General features: G+C 49.8%; 1 protein-coding gene across 2 annotated transcripts; it reads left to right on the plus strand.

Annotated features, from left to right (window-relative positions):
* Positions 1 to 876: 876 nt before the first annotated feature.
* IRF6 (interferon regulatory factor 6) lies at positions 877 to 9492 on the plus strand. 2 transcript variants are annotated; one of them, XM_075054746.1, is made up of 8 exons: positions 877 to 971; positions 5602 to 5778; positions 6681 to 6885; positions 7334 to 7456; positions 7560 to 7706; positions 7916 to 8308; positions 8723 to 8841; positions 9155 to 9492. In XM_075054746.1, the coding sequence occupies exons 2-8, from the start codon at positions 5605 to 5607 to the stop codon at positions 9374 to 9376; spliced, it is 1383 nt and encodes a 460-aa protein (XP_074910847.1). In that variant the 5' UTR covers positions 877 to 971; positions 5602 to 5604; the 3' UTR covers positions 9377 to 9492. The 2 variants fall into 2 exon arrangements, with proteins under 2 accessions (XP_074910847.1, XP_074910846.1); XM_075054745.1 differs by lacking the exon at positions 877 to 971 and adding an exon at positions 1502 to 1550.
* Positions 9493 to 10211: the final 719 nt, after the last annotated feature.

The raw sequence follows: 10211 nt of genomic DNA on the forward strand, positions 1-10211 counted from the left end.
GCAGCGGGCCAAGAAAGAGCAAAGCTCTGCCCAGGGCTGCTCCCAGCCCCCTGTCGCAGACAGCGCGGGTGAGTGCGCAGCATCACGGCTGGCGTCTGCTTCCAAAGCTCCCCGAGCATCAGACCACAAAGAAAGCACACCTGAAGCATCCTTAAATTTCCCTGTCACCAGGCAGGATGGACATGTGGACAGGAGGAACGCAGGGAGGATGAGCGGCACCTTTTGTGCTGACCCATCTGAGGAGAGATTAAAGATCCCTCATACTTCGGCTGGGAGTTCAGCCCAACTTCTCTCCCTGTCTCTTCCTGGTTGCTCACCAAATTGGCCATACTGTTGCAGGTTTTTATACAGCAGGAAAAAACCGACATGGTAGGAGGTATTATTACAGGAGCGGCTGTCCCTTGTTTTGCATATCAAAATCCACCATTGCAGTGCTATCCCACAAAGAAAACATTAACCTCCGAGTGTCACCTATTGTCTTTTCCTTATTGCCAGAAAGATTTTATTATGTGCTGACAAGCTCCTGCTAAGTGTTACCTCTGAGTGGCTACATCTCAGTGGTGAATGAAGCCTGAAAGATTTGTCTTGCACATGGTGCCTTGCGAGGCAAACTTTCCAAGAAAAATGCAGAAATACATTTTCTCTGTGCATGAAGGTTTTCAAAATTTTGCATGGTTCCAAAGTCTTGGCACAGGATTGAGCTGAGCAAGTCAGCCTTTCCAAAACCAGGATGCTGCACTATCCGTAGTGTTCATGATGGGAAGGAGAAGGGAAATTCCCACTGTTTTTTCTGGTTCGTTGAAACTGAATGGTGAAGTATTGTATGATCTCTTGAAACCAAGATTCACCACTGAGTCACGGTTCTCCACCTACAAAGAAAAGCAGCGAACCGGGAGGCTGGCGGAGACGGCGGTGGAAGGCTGCGGCCGGGCCGGGGGGCCGATGCTGCGGGTCCCCCCTCGCAGCACACGGTAGGTGTGCGGGCGGGGCGGAGGGAGGTTTTTAGGCGTTTCGGAGGAACCCGGGTGCCCGCGGCTTCGCGTTAAGGACCGCGGACTTTTTGTCTTTGTTCCACGCCATGGATCGGCCGGGCCAAATACACTTTGCACCGCGGAAAACAAAACCTAAACCCAAACCAAAACCCAAACCCGGAGCTTTTCGTTTTGTTTTCTCTCCTCAACACCCCACCAAAAAAAACCACAACCAACCAACCCAAAAACCCCAAACCGACGAGAGGCGCGGTAAAACGACGGGGCCGCGGAGACACCCGGGGCGGGAGGACGCGGCGCTGCCGCAGCTCCGCGGGCGCGGACCGGAGCCCCCCCCCCCCACCCGTGGCCGTGGGCGGAGCGGGCGGCGGCGCGGCTGCGCCCGGCGCACCTGGGCAGGTGAGGGCGGGGCGGGGCGGGGCTGGCGGTGAGCGTCCGCCGCGGCCGCGCTCCCCTCGCCCCGCTGCCCGGCGCCGCCCCGCCGCTGCGCCCACGCGTGGGCCCCGCGGGGCGGCCGAGAGCCCCCGCGGGCGCTGGAGCCGGTCCCCGCCCGCCGGAGGGGTAAGTTCCAGCGACGGGGGGGGGGGGGGGTCGCGGTGCCCGGCGGGACCGACCCCCGCCCCACCCCACCCCACCCCACCCGACTCGACCCCCGCCGCGGATCCGTCCGGCGGCTGGTGGGATCGCGGCGCGGCCCCTCGCGAAGCCCCGTTCCCGCGGTGGGCTCTTGGCCGGGGAGCGGGCTTCGTGGCCGGGGCGGGGGGGGGGTTGGTCGGTGCTGGAAAACGCGCGAGTGGCTGTGGGCAGGTTGGCGGCTCGGGGGCGGGCTGGGAAGGTGCGGGGGGGTCCGGGTCCGGGTCCGAAGGCAGCCGGGAGGGTAAAGATGTAACAGGCATTTATGTGTTGCTCCTTTCCCCGTCTGCTCCGGCGGCTTGTGCTGTATTAGCCCTAGGCTACGTCTTTCAAGTTGGCGTAAACCGAGGCCTAGAGTTAGGGTGAGGGTAATATTTACCCCCCCACCCCCTTCACCGGCAGCTGCTCTTGGACCACAGCCGTTACCACCCCCAGAACCGAAATTATCTGTGACAGCTCATGCCCCTTCCAACTTAATGGGCTGTCCAGGCATGGCAGAGGGCTGAGGTTGCCAGGTTTGGGTGCAGGGACTGTGGATTTTAAGAGTTAATTGTGCTCAAGGTGCGTTGCTTGCCCGGCGCAGGGCAGGGGAGCAGGGGTGGCTGCTAGAAAAGTGATGTCCACATCTCTGAAACGTGGGAACTATAGGTTCCCAGTGTTGGGAGGTGATGAAGTGTTGGACGCTCAGGTGAAAGTTCGGCCCATTTCTCTGTCAAAACGCTAGTGTGACGGATTGAGCCGCTTGTCTTTGAAAAAATGAATACAGATCCACAAAATACAGGATAATGTAATCAAACAAAGGTAACAAGCATGGAATGAGGTCTGTGGCATCGCAGCAATGAACCCAGAGAAGACCCCTTCCTTCTTCAGAGGCTTCGTGAACAGGGTGGAGCGGGAGCACTGAACACACCGAGTGCGAAAGCATCCGTGCGGCAGGGCCGAGACCGGCTTCAGGTCGCGTTTTCCTGGTGCGCTGCGTGTTGTTATGCTGGCTGGCACCGCGCCGAAGCCCCGAGAGTCGCCATGGCTAACTGGGGCTGGCCCTGACCTTGGTTGCTCGGCCATCAGGGAAGTGGCTGCAGGATGTCTGCTCGTTCCTGAGTTTGCTTGAGTTGTTCTTGTTGGGGCAAATGTCTCCCCTCCAAGGAAAAATGTCTGACTTAATAATAATTGAGGTGCGGGGAATAATTACATCACTGACCAGAGATGCATTTAATGCAGCACAGGGATGTGATAATTACCGCTTCCCCCTCCCCCCCCAGCCAATTTGAGTGGGAATAAAGCAAACCGGAGGATTCCTGGGTATGTGCACTGAGGAGTCCTGAATGAGGGCCAAGCCTCCCCTGGCAAATCCAGTTAATGGCGTGAAGACGTTCCCCAAGCTCACCTTTGCAGCTCTCGGAGCAGGAGCAGCCTCTGGGGTTAGTGAACCCCACTGGATCGAAGTTGAAGGTTGTAAGAGGCTGACTCACCGTCTGAGCCCAGCAATGGGATTCAAGTTGATTTGCTCTTGGTTATTGTGTCAACAAGTCATTGGTGATAAAGGGTCATAAAGCATTGTAATGTCGCGTATTGACAGATGCTGTCTGTGATCCAAGGGACAATTCAAACCCAATACGGCAGTGCCAGCACACCCTCCATGTGACCAAATGTATTTTGTTTGGGAGAGGCGTGCATTTTTCTCACTGTTGTGTGGGTTTGAATTTACTCCTGGTCTTGGAAATGTGTGTGTATGCAGTGTATGTTATTAGAAGCAGAGGGGACTGCTTGTAAAGTTAAGTGTAAAAGAGATTGTGGAAGCAAGCTTTAGTTAGGATTTCTTTGTTACAATGAGAAGTCACTTTTTTCCTTTGCGAGGGAAATCGATACCTGGTTTTGGTCTCAATTCCAAGTCCAGGATTAACCTGGACTTTGTGTCTTTGCAAACATGCTACTGAAAGTTTAATTCTGATAGCATTTTTGATGTAGATAACTAATACAGCAGAGTTTCAGAAGCACAAGAATCATTTTGATGATTGCTTTCTGATCCTTTGCAGCTCCTGGGAAGCAGTCTGCTAACATGCCCAAGTCCTTGACAAAGCACATTTTCAAACTGTTATTTAGAGATGATTTGCAATTGAATCTGAACATTTTCTTTGCTTAACAGCTAAAATAAATTGTGTTCAGATTAATTTTGTGTGAACACTTGCATCTGAATGGGATCTGCAGGTGTTTGAACAAATAAAACCTGTTCCTAGCCTAGTTCTTGGATATAATTTTTTAATCTTCTCTGTCTCTGCTACTAGACACATTTTGCAACTCCTGCAGCAGTATTCAAGGCTTATGGAAAACATTTTACTTATCCTGTAACTGCTTTATTTATGGGACTATTTGTAATTTCTCACATCTCTCTGAAGATTTACAAATGAATTTGGGAGATACACCTTCTAAGCAAATGTGTAGCACAAAAGTCCCCTCCCAAAATCTAAAGATACCAAATGCTGCTTCTTGCCAAGGGAAGAATAATTTTGGTCGTTAATTTTGTTTGTTTGGCTTTGGACCTGTTCAGCACAAGAAAAATATTGTTGGTTGACTGCAAATGTAGTAGCAACACAGGGCTACTTAAACAACAACAGATTTGATCAGTTAACTACAGCGTTGTTTTTTAAAAAAACCTAAACATTAAGTCAACATCACTCGATTTTTAGCACGAGTGCAGGCAGACTTGCAGTTCATGTCCTTCTGGATAAACATCCTGGTTATTATAGGTCAGTGATGTTTGCGAATGACTATACTGCATTCAGAGCATTCATGAAAAAGCCATCAAATGACTTTCAGAAGAACATCTGTCTCTGTGATAAAATGGTCCTCTCCACTTCAGCCTGACGCTTCCACCTTTACCTCAACTGGGCTGTGGTGGGTTGACCTTGGCTGGACTCCAGGTGCCCACCAAGCCGCTCTGTCACTCCTCTCCTCAGCAGGACGAGGGGGGAGAAAATAAGGTGGACCCCCCCCCCCCGGGTCAAGATAAAGGCAGTTTAATAAAGCGAAAGCAAAGGTTGTGCACGGAAGCAAAGGAAAACAAAAGATTTATTTTCTACTTCCCATCAGCAGGCGATGTCCAGCCACTTCCCGGGAAGCAGGACACATAGCGGTTGCTCCGGAAGGCAAACGTCGTAAATAATGAATGCCCCCCCCATTCCTCCTCCTTTCTCTTAGCTTTTATTGCTGAGCAGACATCATATGCTGTGGAATATTGCTTTGGTCAGTTTGGGTCGGTGTCTCCTCCCAAGCTCCTGCCCACCCCCAGCCTCCTGGTGAGGGGGGAGCGTTGGAGAGACAGCCTTGATGCTGTGCCAGCACTGCGCAGCAGTAGCCAAAACACTGGTGTGTTATCAACACTTTTCTAGCTACCAATACAGAGCACAGCACTAGGAGGGCTGCTATGAGGAGAATTAACTCCCTCTCACCCAGATCCAGCCAGATCCAATACATGGGGCAAAAGCCTCTAATTCAGTGCATATTAGTTTTTCTGCTCCTCGATGCAAGTCTGACACGACTGAAGAACAATTAGATCAGATAGGCCTCTTCGCTAAGGTGTACGTGGAGGCTTTTGAAATCCTACTGCCTGTTCTTGCTGTGGCTTGTTTGTGGCTTTATCTCCTGCGCAGCATTTACAGCTCAGGTTTGATTGGGGCTCGCCCTCCACACGCTCAGTTAACACAAATAACGTGCCTTCTCTGCTTACTGGAATATTTAATAGTGAGTTGTTGTTCTTGTAACAATTATGGTCCCCGCTTAGTGATGCGTTTTTAACTCCTCCTGGCAGAAGAGTCATCTAGCTGGATCTGAATTAGTGGTTTCAATGTGCAGTAACATAACAAACAATAGCAGTAACGCGGCATCGGGCCATTTGTCATGAAATTATTTTTTTTTTTAATGCATATGAGTCTCAACTAACCTTTAGCAGTTGGTCTACTATTATCCCTGTCTTTTGTAGACAATGGCGTTACACCCGCGAAGAGTTCGGTTGAAGCCGTGGCTGGTAGCCCAGGTCGATAGCGGTATGTATCCCGGCCTTATCTGGCTAAACCGAGAAGCGAAGCGGTTTCAAATCCCCTGGAAGCATGCAACTCGGCACAGCCCGCAGCACGAGGAGGAGAACACCATCTTCAAGGTGAGAGGGGAGAGCTCCGATATACTACGGCTCTTAAACAGAGACAAAGGGTTGAATTGTTGGCCCAGGAGCTGGACAGGCATCTCAGTAGCTGTTTCCAGGCACATTTTGTCCTATTTCTTTGACCTCAGAAAAGCCATTTTGTGCACCTGGATGCCAAGCTTGGCACTGCCTGAAAGGGTGTTGAGTTCTTTAACCCTTTCTGACCACCAAAGGCCAGACAATGTCCGATTGCGTGGACTCTGGAAGATTACTGCTATTTGCTTCATCTTCTTGGTTTAGGATGTGGTAGCTGGCTTGTTCTTAGCAGCAAACCATTAAATGCTGTTGCATAAATTTTAAGAGGTCCACCACAAACTTCCAGTAGTCATCACTGCTGTCCCTAATATTCTTATCCCAAGGGATTCATTACAACTCCTACACTCCTTTGAGGAATTTCTGACCTCTGCCTTGGAGGGATCTTGGACTGATAGTCTGATTTTGGGGTGAGAGAGGGAGAGGGCCAGCTGGATGCCTGTGGCTGCTCTTCCACTCCATTTTAACTGAACCCATTCCTCCTGCGCAGGGTATGGCTGTCAAAAATGACTTGATATTGAACCTAAGAGATCTAAAAAAATTCAGTGCACAATCCTGTACAATTTACACTTTCTTAACTTGTATGAAGATGCATGTTCAGAATTGCTAACGGATTTTGGAAATTTGGATTTACAGCTTTTTTTCTCCCCCTTCTTTTAATGGGAAAAACTATTAAAGCAGGAATTTCCGTTGTTGTTATCGGAAGAGCTATAGTTAAGACTTCTGCAAGAGAAGGATTTTACAGTGAATTTGTTTGGAAGTTTGATTTCTGATAAAAGCTGCTCTGTTGAGAGGGCTGGACTGAGCACAGTGTACTTTGTCCCCAGGCATGGGCTGTGGAAACGGGAAAGTACCAGGAAGGAGTCGATGAGCCAGACCCTGCAAAGTGGAAAGCCCAGCTCCGATGTGCTCTTAACAAAAGCCGGGAATTTAATCTGATGTATGATGGCACCAAGGAGGTGCCCATGAATCCTATTAAAATTTATGAAGTGTGCGATATCCCGCAGTCCCAGGGATCAATCATTAATCCAGGTGAGGGCCTTGCTGACACAGGGCTGGTTACTGAGCAGGCATTTGTCCAGTGTGAGTTCCTTTCCCTCTGCAGCATTAACTCTCAAGCTGCCTTTGTGTGCAGCAGAAAGCAGCTGCCATGCGTAAGCCCGGTTGTACTTAAACTAAGAGGACTCTGAACTATAGTGTACCTGTACTAAAATTAATAAAGCTGTACGCAGTTGCATGTTTTCTGCTAAACAGTCCAATGTTGACAATAGTTTGTATCCTTAGCCCTCTAGAATTATATATTAAACTGAAAATAGTATGTTGCACAGATCAGATTTGTCCTTTTTTTACTTATATTCGGAAAATACACAAATTTCCAATATTGTGCAGCGCCAACATGAAGATTACAGTTATTTTTTCAAGAAATGCATTGCAGTGTTTCACACTGATCGACTACCCACAAGAATGTGCTTGTTTGCAGGTTCCACTGGCTCAGTTCCATGGGATGAAAAGGATAATGATCTCGATGATGAAGAAGAGGAAGAATTGAATCAATCTCAGCATGTCCCTATTCAAGAGACATTTCCATTTCTTAATATCAATGGTTGGTGGCATAGACTAATGTATTAGTGAAGGTATTTGCTTGTAAGTTGGTGCATGCTTGAAAAAAAATCTTGGTTTATTGAAGAACTGTTTCCTTTTTGTAGATTCTCCAATGGCTCCAGCCAGTGCAGAAAACTGCAGCCCTGAAGCTGTGTGGCCAAAGAATGAACCTCTAGATATGGAAATGCCCCCAACTGCGCTGCAGCATGACTTCTTCAGCAGCCCTGAGCTCTGGATCAGCTCTCTGCCAAGTAAGTATATGGATTTGTAGCGCTTCTGTCACTGTACTTAGAAAAAGTGTTTTGACTTTTTTCCTGTGGCTGTTTGCTTGTTAGCATGGAGAACTGTGTATAGTTTAAACATCCCTGTGACTGTAGCGTGGATTGCGTGGTGTGTCTCTACTGCTGATGCAGTACATGTAAAGGCCCAGGAAAAGCCATACTGACAGTGTCTCTCTCAGTGACAGACCTAGAAATCAAGTTTGAGTATCGAGGAAAGGAGACTGGACCGACGACGACTGTAAGCAACCCTCAGGGATGCAGACTTTTCTATGGAGAGCTGGGTCCTATGCCAGACCAGGAAGAGCTCTTTGGGCCTATTAGTTTGGAGCAAGTAAAGTTTCCAGGAACAGAGCAAATCACCAATGAAAGGCAGAAGATCTTCACAAGTCGGCTGCTGGATGTTATGGACAGGGGACTGATCCTGGAGGTCAGCGGCCATGCCATCTATGCTGTCCGGCTCTGCCAGTGCAAAGTCTACTGGTCTGGTCCCTGTGCTCCTTCCCCCACCACACCAAATTTGATCGAGAGACAAAAGAAAGTCAAACTCTTCTGCCTGGAAACATTCCTAAGCGGTAGGTAACTTCTGCTTCTGGAAAATAGCTTTGGATACTGGTCTGGGCACTTGGTGGCACTACTGGAAAGGGTGCTCTGCACTGGGGCTCAGCCTGGATGCACCAATTAGTTTGCTTGCGCATGGAGCGTGGGTAGGGGTCACCACTTCCCCAACTGCAGTGGACCAGGGAGCAGGTGCACATCAGAAGAAAGTGAATGTACGCTCATCTAATGCTCTGAAAAACGTCGGAGGGCCTTGCTTTTAAAGAAAGCTCTTCTGGGTGCAAGAAATGAGCTTTACTTGTGTATGTGTAAGAGGTGGCTCTGGCAAAGGACAGTGTGTAGGTAAGACCTGGGATGACATAATGAGATGGGATATGGTGAGTGTTTCTAACCGAAAGGACAAGCCCACAGCATTCTGCTTTTCTTCCTAGAGCTGATTGCCCATCAGAAAGGACAAATTGAGAAGCAGCCACCGTATGAGATCTACTTCTGTTTTGGAGAAGAATGGCCTGATGGAAAACCCAGGGAGAGGAAGCTGATTGTGGTTCAGGTAGGAGCTGAGGCCCTGAAGTGACATGTGCCAGCCTTGCTGGGGCCGGTGCGTTGGCTCTGGATCAATGCCCACGGATACCGGAGACCTCCTCTTCTCTGTTGTGGTTACTGACCCCAGGAAACCCCAGTAAGGCTGGTGGGTTTTGTCATGGCAAATACAAATGCTACGTGTGCCGAATAGCATCAGTCTGTGACGACGTTTTAGGTTATGTGGAAACCGTCCCCTGCATCCAGGGCAGGGGATTCCGGCAGAATAACAGGAATATACTGTGTGACCGTTAGGCTAAAACAACTGACTTCTTCTTAAACAGGTCATTCCAGTTGTGGCCCGGATGATCTACGAAATGTTTTCCGGTGACTTCACGCGCTCCTTTGACAGTGGCAGCGTGCGGCTCCAGATCTCTACGCCCGACATCAAGGATAACATCGTGGCTCACCTGAAGCAGCTGTACCGGCTGCTGCAGAACCACCAGGAAGGGTGGCCGATGCAGACCCCCGCCATGCACATGGCGCAGCCGCTCCCGGCGCAGTGACAGATGCTTTGCTTTGCCCCATGGTTTCTTACGTTGTACATACAGAAAAAGTTATTTCTTAACGAGTGCCTTGCCTAAATCTGAATAAAACCTGTAAATCTGGTCATCTGATGCAATTTCAGCAGTCTATGGTGCTTTTGTTTTGAAAGTGTTCAAAACAGAGGGGATTACAGGAATACTTCTAGCCCCTTCGCTGTTTCCAGCTGTTTGCTTAAGCAACTAGTATGTATAAATCAGATTTTCAATTCTGTAATTTTTGTTAATCCACTATTGATACATTGTATATAAATACTTGATCATTGGGGGTGGGGGGTGGGGAGAAATAATCTGTGCTCTATTAAAACCGCCTGGAGAATATCACCTTGTCTAGTTTGACTTTTTAACTGGTCTCTAGCTGCAGGCTGGGAGGCTGACACTTTCTTCCAGTGTGCCTTTTTTTTTTTTTTTTTAATAGGTATGTATAGACACACACTATACACGCATATATATTTAAAAAAAATCCAAACCACCAGCTCGGCATGCTGTGAGGAGCCCCCTGAAGCTGAAAGCACCCTCATGCTCCAGCTCTGAAGCCTGGGCCATGGCTCTCAGCTGCGTCCCCCCCTCCAAGCTCTGGCTGAGGGGGACGGCAGCGGCCCGCTCCTCAGCGACCTCTTCCACGTCGATGAGGCCGCGGGCGCCTGGGCCTGCCCGGGGAAGGCTGCTCCACACCGGCCCGGGCTCGCCCGGGAAGGCCGCTCCGCCCGGAACCGGGCGGAGCGGCCTTCCCGGGCGAGCCCGGGCCTAGGCCGGGGCGGAGCCCGCTCCGCCCCGGGCCACCGCCTACGCTAGGGCC

The sequence above is a fragment of the Buteo buteo genome, chromosome 23, assembly GCF_964188355.1.
Source record: "Buteo buteo chromosome 23, bButBut1.hap1.1, whole genome shotgun sequence".
NCBI classification, from domain to species: Eukaryota; Metazoa; Chordata; class Aves; order Accipitriformes; family Accipitridae; genus Buteo; species Buteo buteo.